This window comes from Panulirus ornatus, chromosome 62 (assembly GCF_036320965.1).
Source record: "Panulirus ornatus isolate Po-2019 chromosome 62, ASM3632096v1, whole genome shotgun sequence".
Taxonomy (NCBI): Eukaryota; Metazoa; Arthropoda; class Malacostraca; order Decapoda; family Palinuridae; genus Panulirus; species Panulirus ornatus.
The window spans coordinates 1,551,106-1,567,031 of record NC_092285.1 but is presented as its reverse complement, the minus strand read 5'-3'; the positions used below and the strand labels follow the sequence as shown (position 1 = coordinate 1,567,031).

Here is a 15,926-nt window from a genome sequence, read left to right as displayed (position 1 = left end):
ATCGGGGCCTGAACATGCAGGAGGGTGAAAGGAGGGCAAGGAATAGAGTGAATTGGAGCGATGTGGTATACTGGGGTTGACGTGCTGTCAGTGGATTGAATCAGGGCATGTGAAGCGTCTGGGGTAAACCATGGAAAGCTGTGTAGGTATGTATATTTGCGTGTGTGGACGTATGTATATACATGTGTATGGGGTGGGTTGGGCCATTTCTTTCGTCTGTTTCCTTGCGCTACCTCGCAAACACGGGAGACAGCGGCAAAAAAAAAAAAAAAAAAAAAAAAAAAAAAAAAAAAAAATGATATCTCTGAAGCAAAAAGTTTTCTGCTATATTCAGTGGTGTGTAATATATACTTAAAATCTTGAGTCTATCAAAACTGTCATGTCAATATGAAATTGTCAAAGATTAAAAATTATTTAGTGATTTCTCTGCCTCCTAGAGTTGCCAAAATACTGCACTTCATTATGGCACATTTTCTCTCCGTGGCTCAGTACTATTGGAGATGGGTATTCATGAATAACTATCTCAATTCGAGTTTCTTTAATGTGCAGTATTTTGGCAACTGCACCCTCCTTTACTCATTAAAATGTACAGTTTCTTATGCCTAAACAGATAACAAAGAGTTTTGGTTTCCTTAGGCAAATTCTTACATCATTCTAATTCATCGTCTCAAAATTCAAAAGAAGTTACTCATCAGTCATAAGTTCAAATAAGCATGAAAAAATCCACCTTTTGATTTGCATCAAAACTGGTTTACTTGACACTACATTCTATTATATAGAGTCTAAATGGGCCATCTAGAATATTTTTCTTTTCTACTTGTTTTAAGTTTCCTACATTAGTGAGGTAGCACCTAGAACAGAGGAGTGGCTTCAGTTGCTCCCATCAACTCTGTAGCTTTCAAGTATAATGCACCAAAACAAGAGCCTCCATCTACAACCAAGCCTCAGAGACTGTCCCATAATCTCCCTTGATCACTTCATATGCCCTAATCCAACCTACTGACAACACAATGCTCCAATTCACTCTATCCCATGCACATCTCTCACCCTACTGAAGGCTCAGGCCCTGAGACATTAACAGTGGAAAGTCACATTTAGTGAATGAAAAGGAGTAAAATCTAATCAAGGAATAGCTTGCTCTACCTAAAAAGTCCATCATTTTCCTATTACTGACTGTAGTACTGCCTTGGAGCTGTCAGAGCCCTGTAAAGGGGTCTAGGGTTATTTGATTAAAATAAATTGTTCAGGCTCAAAATATCTACAAGTGAAATATAACAGTCCTCTTTACCAATAATGAAATCGACAACTAGGATAAGGTTTCACCTCGTTCCATTCCCACTTGGAAATACGTATATCATTATCTACAATTACAATGGGCTCATACAGGACCAGGCAGTATCCACTAAAGACAATAACCAATAATGAATTGCTTTTTATGTGCTGAAAAAGGACTGGTGATTGGGAATACCTGGTTTAAAAAGCGAGATATACATAAGTATACGTATGTAAGTTGGAGAGATGGCCAGAGAGCGTTACTGGATTACGTGTTAATTGACAGGCGAGCGAAAGAGAGACTTTTGGATGTTAATGTGCTGAGAGGTGCAACTGGAGGGATGTCTGATCATTATCTTGTGGAGGCTAAGGTGAAGATTTGTATGGGTTTTCAGAAAAGAAGAGTGAATGTTGGGGTGAGGAGGGTGGTGAGAGTAAGTGAGCTTGGGAAGGAGACTTGTGTGAGGAAGTACCAGGAGAGACTGAGTACAGAATGGAAAAAGGTGAGAACAATGGAAGTAAGGGGAGTGGGGGAGGAATGGGATGTATTTAGGGAATCATTGATGGAGTGCGCAAAAGAAGCTTGTGGCATGAGAAGCGTGGGAGGTGGGTTGATTAGAAAAGGTAGTGAGTGGTGGGATGAAGAAGTAAGATTATTAGTGAAAGAGAAGAGAGAGGCATTTGGACGATTTTTGCAGGGAAATAATGCAATTGAGTGGGAGATGGATAAAAAAAAGAGACAGGAGGTCAAGAGAAAGGTGCAAGAGGTGAAAAAGAGGGCAAATGAGAGTTGGGGTGAGAGAGTATCATTAAATTTTAGGGAGAATAAAAAGATGTTCTGGAAGGAGGTAAATAAAGTGCGTAAGACAAGGGAGCAAATGGGAACTTCAGTGAAGGGCGCAAATGGGGAGGTGATAACAAGTAGTGGTGATGTGAGAAGGAGATGGAGTGAGTATTTTGAAGGTTTGTTGAATGTGTTTGATGATAGAGTGGCAGATATAGGGTGTTTTGGTCGAGGTGGTGTGCAAAGTGAGAGGGTTAGGGAAAATGATTTGGTAAACAGAGAAGAGGTAGTAAAAGCTTTGCGGAAGATGAAAGCTGGCAAGGCAGCAGGTTTGGATGGTATTGCAGTGGAATCTATTAAAAAGGGGGGTGACTGTATTGTTGACTGGTTGGTAAGGTTATTTAATGTATGTGACTCATGGTGAGGTGCCTGAGGATTGGCGGAATGCGTGCATAGTGCCATTGTACAAAGGCAAAGGGGATAAGAGTGAGTGCTCAAATTACAGAGGTATAAGTTTGTTGAGTATTCCTGGTAAATTATATGGGAGGGTATTGATTGAGAGGGTGAAGGCATGTACAGAGCACCAGATTGGGGAAGAGCAGTGTGGTTTCAGAAGTGGTAGAGGATGTGTGGATCAGGTGTTTGCTTTGAAGGATGTATGTAAGAAATACTTAGAAAAGCAAATGGATTTGTATGTAGCATTTATGGATCTGGAGAAGGCATATGATAGAGTTGATAGAGATGCTCTGTGGAAGGTATTAAGAATATATGGTGTGGGAGGCAAGTTGTTAGAAGCAGTGAAAAGTTTTTATCGAGGATGTAAGGCATGTGTACGTGTAGGAAGAGAGGAAAGTGATTGGTTCTCAGTGAATGTAGGTTTGCGGCAGGGGTGTGTGATGTCTCCATGGGTGTTTAATTTGTTTATGGATGGGGTTGTTAGGGAGGTGAATGCAAGAGTTTTGGAAAGAGGGGCAAGTATGAAGTCTGTTGTGGATGAGAGAGCTTGGGAAGTGAGTCAGTTGTTGTTTGCTGATGATACAGCGCTGGTGGCTGATTCATGTGAGAAACTGCAGAAGCTGGTGACTGAGTTTGGTAAAGTGTGTGAAAGAAGAAAGTTAAGAGTAAATGTGAATAAGAGCAAGGTTATTAGGTACAGTAGGGTTGAGGGTCAAGTCAATTGGGAGGTAAGTTTGAATGGAGAGAAACTGGAGGAGGTGGAGTGTTTTAGATATCTGGGAGTGGATCTGGCAGTGGATGGAAGCGGAAGTGAATCATAGGGTGGGGGAGGGGGCAAAAATCCTGGGAGCCTTGAAGAATGTGTGGAAGTCGAGAACATTGTCTCGGAGAGCAAAGATGGGTATGTTTGAAGGAATAGTTGTTCCAACAATGTTGTGTGGTTGCGAGGCGTGGGCTATGGATAGAGTTGTGCGCAGGAGGGTGGATGTGCTGGAAATGAGATGTTTGAGGACAATATGTGGTGTGAGGTGGTTTGATCAAGTAAGTAATGTAAGGGTAAGAGAGATGTGTGGAAATAAAAAGAGCGTGGTTGAGAGAGCAGAAGAGGGTGTTTTGAAATGGTTTGGGCACATGGAGAGAATGAGTGAGGAAAGATTGACCAAGAGGATATATGTGTCGGAGGTGGAGGGAACGAGAAGTGGGAGACCAAATTGGAGGTGGAAAGATGGAGTGAAAAAGATTTTGAGTGATCGGGGCCTGAACATGAAGGAGGGTGAAAGGCGGGCAAGGAATAGAGTGAATTGGATCGATGTGGTATACCGGGCTTGACGTGCTGTCAATGGATTGAATCAGGGCATGTGAAGCGTCTGGGGTAAACCATGGAAAGTTCTGTGGGGCCTGGATGTGGAAAGGGAGCTGTGGTTTCGGGCATTATTGCATGACAGCTAGAGACTGAGTGTGAACAAATGGGGCCTTTGTTGTCTTTCCTAGCGCTACCTCGCACACATGAGTGGGGAGGGGGATGGTATTCCATGTGTGGTGAGGTGGCGATGGGAATGAATAAAGGCAGTGTGAATTGTGTGCATGGGTATATATGTATGTGTCTGTGTGTGTATATATATGTGTACATTGAGATGTATAGGTATGTATATTTGCGTGTGTGGACGTGTATGTATATACATGTGTATGGGGGTGGGTTGGGCCATTTCTTTCGTCTGTTTCCTTGCGCTGCCTCGCAAACGCGGGAGACAGCGACAAAGCAAAATAAATAAATAAATATTTATATTAAACAACAGGATTATGAATGGGCTAATTTATTAGACAACAAAACAAACTCACATAATGTAGTCACGAAGTGCCTTATCCCATAGAGGCTGGTTCTTGTACTGATAAATATGACAGTACATAGTGATACCAGTGAAGATTGTCAGGGTGATGGTAATGATAGCCAGTCTGATGATGGTTTCCACTATCTTGCTGTTGGCACTGTCGCTGATTATATTGAAACATTCCATCTTCAGATGGATTAATTTGATCATACCTGCAATGAAACTGTGTAATCAACATCCTGTTTCTAACTCAGAAGTAAATTTTTAAAGTAAAATTTCTGTATAAAGTCAATCATTTCAAAATCTCCATAAAATAAGGAGTTGCTGTACATACTTTATAATATTTCTCACCATCATTTCCATATACCCAGTTCTGCAAAGTTTAAGTATTAATGTTAATAATGTGGCTCACATAAACTGTGACTTGAATATTCCTAAATATCCATTTGAAATACATATGTGCTATACGCTTCCTGTTATAAAAAATTATCAAGCTCAAGATATCCCAAGGATGAGTTGATAAAAACATGGACTATATATAAAAACAGTACATTCAGTTTACTGAGAGGATAATTCTTGAACTCAGGCATACTTTTTAATGAAACTAAAAAGGAAAGAGGGTATATGTGTCAGAGGTGGAGGGAACAAGGAGAAGTGGGAGACCAAATTGGAGGTGGAAGGATACAGTGATTTTGAGTGATTGTGGTCTGAACATACAGGAGGGTGAGAAGCCTGCAAGGAATAGAGTGCATTGGAATGATGTGGTATACCGGGGTCGACATGTTGTCAAAGGACTGAACCAGGGCATGTGAAGCATCAGGGGTAAACCTTGGAAAGGTCTGTGGGGCCTGGATGTGGATAGGGAGCTGTAGTTTTGATGCATTACACATGACAGCTTGAGACTGAGTGTGAATGAATGTGGCCTTTTTAGTCTGTTTTTTTTTTGGCACTACCCCGCTGAAGTGGGGGGTAGCGATGATGTTTCCTGTTGGGCAGGGTAGCAACAGGAACGGATGAAGGCAAACAAGTATCAATATGTACTTGTGTATATATGTATATGTCTGCATGTATATGTATATGTTGATATGTATGTACATGTGTACATATGGGCATTTATGTATACATTTTTGTATAAGAGTGGATGGGCCTTTCTTTGTTTCCTGGTGCTACTTTGCTGACATGGAAAACCAATTATGTATAATAATAATAATAATAATAATAATAATAATAATAATTCATTCATCTATTTATTTTGCTTTGTCGCTGTCTCCCGCATTAACGTGGTAGCACAAGGAAACAGACAAAAGAATGGCCCAACCCACCCACATACACATGTATATACAAACACGTCCACACACGCAAATATACATACCTGTACATCTCAACGTATACATATATATACACACAGACATATACATATATACACATGTACGTAATTCATAGTCTGCCTTTATTCATTCCCACTGCCACCCTCCCGCCACACATGAAATAACAACCCCCTCCTCCCAAGTGTGTGCGAGGTAGCACTAGGGAAAGACAACTAAGGCCACATTCGTTAACTCTCAGTCTCTAGCTGTCATGTAATAATGCATCGAAACCACAGCTCCCTTTCCACATCCATGCCCCACAGAACTTTCCCTGGTTTACCCTAGACACTTCACATGCCCTGGTTCAATCCATTGGCAGCACGTCGACCCCGGTATACCACATCGTTCCAATTCACTCTATTCCTTGCACGCCTTTCAACCTCATGCATGTTCAGGCCCCGATCACTCAAAAATCTTTTTCACTTCATCTTTCCACCTCCAATTTGGTCTCCCACTTCTCCTCGTTCCCTCCACCTCTGACACATATATCCTCTTGGTCAATCTTTCCTCACTCATTCTCTCCATGTGACCAAACCATTTCAAAACACCCTCTTCTGCTTTCTCAACCACACTCTTTTTATTACAACACATCTCTGTTACCCCATTATTACTTACTCAATCAAACCACCTCACACCACATATTGTCCTAAAACATCTCATTTCCAGCACATCCACCCTCCTCCGCACAACTCTATCCATAGCTCACACCTCGCAACCATATAACATTATTGGAACCACTATTCCTTCAAACATACCCATTTTTGCTGTCCGAGATAATGTTCTCGACTTCCACACATTCTTCAACGCTCCCAGAATTTTCACTCCCTCCCCCACCCTATGATTCACTTCCGCTTCCGTGGTTCCATCCGCTGCCAAATCCACTCCCAGATATCTAAAACACTTCACTTCCTCCAGTTTTTCTCCATTCAAACTTACCTCCCAATTGACTTGACCCTCAACCCTACTGTACCTAATAACCTTGCTCTTATTCACATTTACTCTCAGCTTTCTTCTTTCACACACTTTATCAAACTCAGTCACCAGCTTCTGCAGTTTCTCACATGAATCAGCCACCAGCGCTGTATCATCAGCGAACAACAAATGACTCACTTCCCAAGCTCTCTCATCCACAACAGACTGCATACTTGCCCCTTTTTCCAAACTCTTGCATCCCCCTCCCTAACAACCCCATCCATAAACGCATTAAACAACCATGGAGACATCACACACCCCTGCTGCAAACCTACATTCACTGATAAACCAATCACTTTCCTCTCTTCCTACACATACACATGCCTTACATCCTCGATAAAAACTTTTCACTGCTTCTAACAACTTGCCTCCCACACCATATATTCTTAATACCTTCCACAGAGCATCTCTATTAACTCTATCATATGCCTTCTCCAGATCCGTAAATGCTACATACAAATCCATTTGCTTTTCTGAGTATTTCTCACATACATTCTTCAAAGCAAACACCTGATCCACACATCCTCTACCACTTCTGAAACCACACTGCTCTTCCCCAATCCGATGCTCAGTACATGCCTTCACCCTCTCAATCAATACCCTCCCATATAATTTCCCAGGAATACTCAACAAACTTATACCTCTGTAATTAGAGCACTCACTTTTATCCCCCTTGCCTTTGTACAATGGCTTTATGCAATCCACAGGCACCTCCCCATGAGTCATACATACATTGAATAACCTTAACAACCAGTCAACAATACAGTCGCCCCCCTTTTTAATAAATTCCACTGCAATACCATCCAAACCTGCTGCCTTGCCGGCTTTCATCTTCCGCAAAGCTTTACTACCTCTTCTCTGTTTACCAAATCATTTTCCCTAACCCTCTCACTTTGCACACCACCTTGACCAAAACACCCTTTATCTGCCATTCTATCATCAAACACATTCAACAAACCTTCAAAATACTCACTCCATCTCCTTCCCACATCACCACTACTTCTCATCACCCCTCCATTAACCCTTCACTGACGTTCCCATTCGTTCCCTTGTCTTACGCACTTTATTTACCTCCTTCCAAAACATCTTTTTATTCTCCCTAAAATTTAATGATACTCTCTCACCCCAACTCTCATTTGCCGCCCTCTTTTTCACCTCTTGCACCTTTCTCTTGACCTCCTGCCTCTTCCTTTTATACATCTCCCACTCATTTCCACTATTTCCCTGCAAAACTCATCCAAATACCTCTCTCTTCTCTTTCACTAATAATCTTACTTCTTCATCCCACCACTCACTACCCTTTCTAGTTTTTCCACCTCCCACGCTTCTTATGCTAAAAGCATCTTTTGCACAAGCCATCACTGCTTCCCTAAATACATCCCATTCCTCCCCTACTCCCCTTACGTCCTTTGTTCTCACCTTTTTCCATTCTGTAGTCAGTCTCTCCTGGTACTTCCTCACACAAGTCTCCTTCCCAAGCTCACTTACTCTCACCACTCTTTTGACCCCAACATTCTCTCTTCTTTTCTGAAAACCTCTACAAATCTTCACCTTCGCCTCCACAAGATAATGATCAGACATCCCTCCAGTTGCACCTCTCAGCACATTAACATCCAAAGTCTCTCTTTCACATGCCTATCAATTAACACGTAATCCAATAATGCTCTCTGGCCATCTCTCCTACTTGCATGCGTATACTTATGTATATCTCTCTTTTTAAACCAGGTATTCTCAATCACCAGTCCTTTTTCAGCACATAAATCTACAAGCTCTGCACCATTTCCATTTACAACACTGAACACCCCATGTATACCAATTATTCCCTCAACTGCCACATTACTCACCTTTGCATTTGAATCACCCATCACTATAACCCAGTCTCGTGCATCAAAACTACTAACACACTCATTCAGCTGCTCCCAAAACACTTGCCTCTCATGATCTTTCTTCTCATCCCAGGTGCATATGCACCAATAATCACCCATCTCTCTCCATCAACTTTCAGTTTTACCCATATCAATCTAGAGTTTACCTTCTTACACTCTGTCACATACTCTCACCACTCCTGTTTCAGGAGTAGTGCAACTCCTTCCCTTGCTCTTGTCCTCTCACTAACCCCTGACTTTACTCCCAAGACATTCCCAAACCACTCTTCCCCTTTACCCTTGAGCTTCATTTTACTCAAGAGCCAAAACATTCAGGTTCCTTTCCTCAAACATACTACCTATCTCTCCTTTTTTCTCATCTTGGTTGCATCCACACACATTTAGACACCCCAATCTGAGCCTTCGAGGAGGATGAGCACTCCCCGCGTGACTGCTTCTTCTGTTTCCCCTTTTAGAAAGTTAAAATACAACAATAATAATAATAATAATAATAATAATAATAATAATAATAATAATAATAATAATAAAAAGGAAATTAAAACACAAGTTTCTTGAAGCTATATAAACTCTGTCTACACCAAACAAGTTGTCACATCATTACATTAATTTTACGTACTTATTCGCCCTCTGTACTATATATTCTAAGCAGAGAGCCTGCTTGTGGGTACACCACAGACCGGAAGTCAGCTTCAAATAAGCGGTCTCACAGTCAAGGATCTTCTAACTCTATAGGCATCCATCTTTTCCATGGAGAGAATGAGTGAGGAAAGATTGACAAAAAGGATATATGTGTCAGAGGTGGAAGGAACAAGGAGAAGCACGAGACCAAATTGGAGGTGGAAGGATGAAGTGAAAAAGATTTTGAGCAATCAGGGCCTGAACATACAAGAGGGTGAGAGGCATGCAAAGAATAGAGTGAAGTGGAACGATATGGTATACTTGGGTCAACATGCTGTCAGTGGACTGAACCAGGGCATGTGAAACATCTGGGGTAAACCATGGAAAGGTCTGTGGGGCCTGGATGTGGATAGGGATCTGTGGTTTTGGTGCATTACACATGACAGCTTGAGACTGAGTGTGAATGAATATGGCCTTTTTTGTCTGTTTTCCAGGCACTACCTCAATGAAGCACGGGGTAGCGATGCTGTTTCCTACCTATGGGGCGGGGTACCACCAGACCTGTTATTACTTCCCCATTTGCCCCCTTCACCGATGTTCCCATTTGTTCCTTTGTCTTACACATGTTCTTTAAGTCCTTCCAAAACATCTTTTTATTCTCCTAAAAGTTTAATGATACTCTCTCACCTCATCTCTCTTTTGCCCTCTTTTTCAACCTTTTTCTTGACCTCCTGCCGCTTTCTTTTATACATCTCCTAAACATTTGCACTCCATCCTTGCAAGTATCATCCAAATGCTTCTCTTTTCTCTTTCACAAACAACATCTTCATCCCACCCCTCAATACCCTTTCTAATCTGCCCACCTCCCATCTTTCTCTTGCCATATGCGTCTTTTGCACAAGCCACCACTGCTTCCCTAAATACTACCCATTCCTCACCCACTCCCCTCACGTCATTTGCTCTCACCTTTTGCCATTCTACACTCAATCTCTCCTGGTACTTCCTCACACAAGTCTCTTTTCCATGCTTACTTACTCTCACCACTCTCTTCTCCCCAACGAATGTCTAATCTTTTTTGAAAACCTCTACAAATCTTCACCTTCAGTTCCACAAGATAATGATCGGACATCCCTCCAGCTGCCCCTCTCAGCACATTAACATCCTAAAGTCTCTCTTTCATGCCTATCAGTTAAAATGTAACCCAGTGATGCCCTTTGACCACCTCCTACTCACATATGGGTTCTTATGTATATCTCTCTTTTTAAACCAGGTATTCCCAATCACCAGTCATTTTTCAGCACACAAATCTACAAGCTCTTCACCATTTCCATTCACAACACTGAATACCCCATGTACACCAATTATACCCTCAACTGCCATATTACTCACCTCTGCACTTAAATCACCCATAACCCTGTCTCATGCAGCAAAACTGTTGACACATTCACTAAGCTGCTCCCAAAACACTTGCCTCATGATCTTTCTTCTCATGACCAAGTGCATAAGCACCAACAGTCACCCATTTCTCTCCATCCACTTTCAGTTTTACCCATATCAATCTGTAATTTACTTTCTTACACTTGATCACGCACTCCCACAACTCCTGCTTCAGGAGTAGTGCTACTCCTTCCTTAGCTCTTGTCCTCTCACCAGCCACTGACTACTCCCAAGACTTTCCCATATCACTCTTCCCCTTTACCATTGAGCTTCATTTCACTCAGAGCCAGAACATCCAGGTTTCTTTCCTCAAACATACTACCTATATCTCCTTTCTTCTCATCTTGGTTACATCCACACACATTCAGACACCCCAATCTGAGCCTTCAAGGTGGATGAGCACTCCCTGCTTGACTCCTTCTTCTGTTTCACCTTTTAGAAATTGAAAGTGAAGGAAGTGAAGTGTTTTAGATATCTGGGAGTGGACTTAGCAGTTTATGGAACCATGGAAGTAGATGTGATGTTTATTATTTACTTGTACAATGATCAGGACAGAAAAACCCGTTTCAAACTATCTTACTTACCTCGGACCAGAAAAAATCCCCCAATGAGAACAATAATGAAAATGGGGAACAGGAGAAATCCTATCCTTATGTGAACAGCTGAAGATAAAAAGCAAATCCCTGCTACAGAGTCTGCTTCTACTTCTGCTAAGGCCATGATGGTGATGGTGAGTACAAGGGGCAATGACCATGACACAAGATGGAAGTAAGCTGCTCGTCGCTCCAGTTCATCACCACATAAGCCTGCTGCTGTAGAAGATGGTTTACAGTAATTTCAAGAACATAGTTAAGAAAATTGCATTTAGATTTATATACCATTCTTTTTCTTTCTTGTTTCATACTTATTTGCTTTCCCCACATAAGTGAGATTCTTTAGTGTTGTATTATCAATACTCTGTTTCAAATATAATAAAAAGGATCAGGGACACACAGCCTCTTCAGTTGTACAAATCCTCAATCCATGTCCAGTGAGTTAAAGTGAAACATCAACTTCAACTCCTATTACAGCAATTTAATAGGGAAACATGAGCTGTTTATTACTAACATCTCAAAGAAAATGCTCTTGAACCCAGTTCAGAATATCTTTTATTAAAAATATGGCTATGACTCTTGACACTGATTGCAATGACTTTGAGTCAACGGTTAATATGAATACAGAAACAACATTGTTGTACATAACTAAATAGTGAAAAAAAAAAAAAAATGCTATGAAAACTGTGGAACTTTGCATTGGATAAAAAAAAGTTCTGAATTCAATTCATAATGCAGGACACTTAAGAGGGGGAAGATGTGCAAATGAGGCTGTCGTTCACTTGTTCCTGATGCTACTGTAATAGGGAGGATAGGCAGATAAATTACACTGAATATAAAAACAAAATACAGTAAAGCAGATTGGCCTTCATCAAAGATAATTTCCCTCCTCCATATCATGCCATTTCACACTTAATCAGCATCACCATTAGTCTATGCCAGCCTAAGACATATATCAAGAGGGCATAGAAATATATGTAATCCAAACTTCTTCCCACAAGTTGCAGACCCTATAAAACATGGAAAAATGCTCACACACAGCCACTCACTTCCTATCTATCTATTGGTCTATATCTCTGATGTCTATCTTCTCCAAGAACTCCTACAAAGGGTGTGGCCATGGCAAACGAGCTTCCAATTATCCCCATCCATACATTTTTCCCTCGCATACACCATTCCACGCTTATTCCCACCATTTCTCTCTCTTCAGTACTCTTCTACTGTATTTCCTAATGTTACAGGTGGTCTTCCTCTCACTCCAATCCTTTTGATTGTACTATCATACACTCTCCTTGCAAACTCCCTATACTGAATTCTTTCAACATGCCCTAACCATATCAAAGGATTATGTTTCACCCACTGTAGCACTCAGTAATTCATTCCCTTTGCATTCATGCCATACCACATCTCTCATACACCCAAAATTTCTTTTTTCATCCCATCTAGTCATGCTCCTCTCAAATAGCTCATTTCCACAGCCTGGATTCTTTATGTCTGTGACTCTTTTCATGTCCATGTTTCAGCTGCATAGGCCAGGGTTGGGAGGATTATGCTGTCCCTTATCCATTTCCTCGCTTCCAAAATTATACCTCTATCCTTCATTATTCTATTAAGTGACCCAATGACTCTTCTACCCTGTACTGCTCTCACCCTTATATCTCCTTCCATATCACAAAACTTACCCAAGATAGTTTCCTAAATACTTAAATTCTCTTCTCTCTTCCAGTCTTTCTCCCCCATTTCTATAACACATATTGGCACACTTTCTTCTTTCACTACTTGGGGTTTGTGAAATCTATACTTTTACTCCGTTACCTTTTAAACTATTATAATTTTACTCGCATTTAAGCTTACTCACGTAAAAAACACACAACCTTCTGCAACTCATCTTTACTCTCAGCAAACAACACAGTATCATCCACAAACAGGTAGAATGTATGAAAGGAGGAAGCTGAGAGTAGTTGTGAATAAAAGCAAGGTTATTAGGTTAAAAAGGGTAGAGGGATAGTTTACTTGGGCTGTGATTTTGAATAGAGAAAAATTGGAGGAGGTGAAGTATTTTAGATACTTAGGAGTGGACATAGCAGCAAATGGAACCATGGAAGTAGAAGTGAGTTGTAGGATGAGCAAGGGAGGTGAAGGTTCTGAGAGTGCCAAAATGGATAGGTTTGAAGATATAGTAGTTCCAACACTATCATATGGATGTGAGGCATGGGCTATAGATAAGGCTGTGCAGAGGACGGTGAATGTGCTGGAAATTAAATGTTTGAGGACAATATGTGATGTGAAGTGGTTTGATCGAGTAAGTAATGAAAGGGTAAGAAGGAGGTGTGGTAATGAAAAAGACTGTGGTTGAGAGAGCTGAAGAGAGCATGCTAAAATGGTTTGGTTTGTGACATATGGAAAGAATGAGTAAGGAAACATTGACAAAGAGGATATATGTGTCAGAAATGAAGGGAACAAGGAGGACAGAGAGGCCAAACTGGAGACAATAATGAAGTGAGAAAGATTTTGAGTGATCAGGGCCTGGATGTGCGGGAGGGTAAAAGGTATGTACGAGATCAGGTGAATTGAAAAGATATGGTATACTGAGGTTGACATGCTGTCAATGGATTGAACCAGGGCATGTGAAGCATCTGAGGTAAATCATGGAAAGGTTTGTGGGGCTGGGGATGGGGAGGTATGGTTTCGGTGCATTACACATGACAGTTACAGAATGGAAGTGAATGGATATGGCCTTTCTTTATTTGTTTCTGGCATTACCTCGCTAACATGGGAAATGGCAATCAGTTGTGGAAAAATTGATTATAACAGTTACCATTTCATTCTGGATTCCCAAGCTAATGGTGAAATTACAGTCTGATGATTTATGAGTGACTGATGCATGACAGTTTTTTCATCTGCATCGTTTGGTTGCTAGTGACATCTGTGAGTCAGAGATGTTATCATACATCATCTGGGTAGTTTATTCAGAGCACAATATCTTAAACTGTCATTTGATAACAGCAGTGAATCGTGTTGTCAGTTTACGACCATAGCATTTTAAGGGTTAAAGAACTCCCTCTGACAACAAATTGAACTTCCATGCATAACGCTTTGCCAAATTTGCAATCTAAGCACTTACAGACATCAACAACAACTCCTGGCCACTCAAAATCTCATTCATCTGAAAATATGCCATCATAGCACCCAACTTTATTTCCTCCTTCCCACATCATCTCCCCTCCTACTGCTTTACAATACTTTTCATTTCATTATCCAAATTCCATGAAAAACTGATCCACAAGAAATTCGTGAAGAATATCCCACTCTCCTATATAGGATAGCCATAGACCCAGTTACTCTAATACCACACTGCACACAAACTTCATACACCTTGTCCAGAAGGGCTTCAACCAACCACAGCCCCCTCCCACATAGTATTAAAGGCAACAGATATTGCAGAAGTTGGTGACTGAGTTTGAAAAAGTATGGGAAAGGAGAAAGTTGAGAGTAAATGTGAATAAAAGCAAGGCTCAGTAGGGTTGAAGGACAAGTTGATTGGGATGTAAGTTTGAATGGAGAAAAATTGGAGGAGGTGAAGTGTTTTAGATATCTGGGAGTGGACTTTGCAGCAGATGGAACTATGGAAATGGAAGTGAGTCACAGGGTGGGGGAGGAGGCGAAGGTTCTGGGAGCATTGAAGAATGTGTGGAAGGCAAGAGTGTTAGAGAGTAAAAGTGGGTATGTCTGAAGGAATAGTGGTTCCAACAATATTATATGGTTGCGAAGCATGGGTTATAGGTAGGATTGTGTGGAGGAAGGTGGATGTGTTGGAAATGAAATGTTTGAGAGCAATATGTGGTGTGAAGTGGTTTGATCGAGTAAGCACTGAAAGGGTAAGAGAGATGTGTGGTAATAAAAAGAGCGTGGTTGAGAGAGCAGAAGAGGGTGCGTTGAAATGGTTTGGTCACAGAGAGAATGAGTGAGGAAAGACTGACAAAGAGGATATATGTGTCAGAGGTGGAGGGAAGAAGGAGAAGCGGGAGACCAAATTAGAGGTGGAAGGATGGAGTGATAAAGATTTTGAGTGAACATACAGGAGGGTGAAAGGCATGCAAGGAATAGAGTGAACTGGAACAATGTGGTATACCGGGGTGGACGTGCTGTCACTGGATTGAACTAGGGCATGTGAAGCATCTGGGGTAAACCATGGAAAGGTCTGTGGGGCTTGGATGTGGGAAGATAGCTGTGGTTTCGGTGCATTACACATGACAGCTAGAGACTGAGTGTAAACGAATGTCGACTTTTTTGTCTTTTCCTGTCACTACCTCACTGGATGGGGGGCAATGCTATTTCATAAGTGGCGGGGTGGTGACAGGAATGGATGAAGGGAGCAAGTATGAATATGTACACGTGAATATATGTATATGTCTGTGTATGTATATGTTGAAATGTATGTGTATGTATATGAGCGTGTATGGGCATTTATGTATATACATGCGCATGTGGGTGGGTTGCACCATTCCTCATTTCTTTGAGCTACTTTGCTAATGCCGGAGACTTGTGTGAGGAAGTACCAGGAGAGACTGAGTGAAGAATGGAAAAAGGTGAGAGCAAAGGACGTAAGGGGAGTGGTGGAGGAATGGGATGTATTTAGAGAAGCAGTGATGGCTTGTGAAAAAGATGCTTGTGACATGAAAAGCGTGGGAGATGGGCCGATTAGAAAGGGT

General features: G+C 41.4%; 1 protein-coding gene across 2 annotated transcripts in view; it reads right to left on the bottom strand.

The window, feature by feature from the left end:
- The window catches only part of smo (smoothened, frizzled class receptor), an 82,221-nt gene that overhangs the window by 38,106 nt on the left and 28,189 nt on the right, over positions 1 to 15,926 (bottom strand). For both annotated transcript variants that reach the window (XM_071656111.1, XM_071656110.1), the window contains exons 9-10: positions 11,206 to 11,433; positions 4,352 to 4,553 (exon numbers count right to left, since the gene is read on the bottom strand). In XM_071656111.1, the coding sequence (XP_071512212.1) occupies positions 4,352 to 4,553; positions 11,206 to 11,433 (430 nt within the window). The remainder of the gene's footprint in view (positions 1 to 4,351; positions 4,554 to 11,205; positions 11,434 to 15,926) is intronic.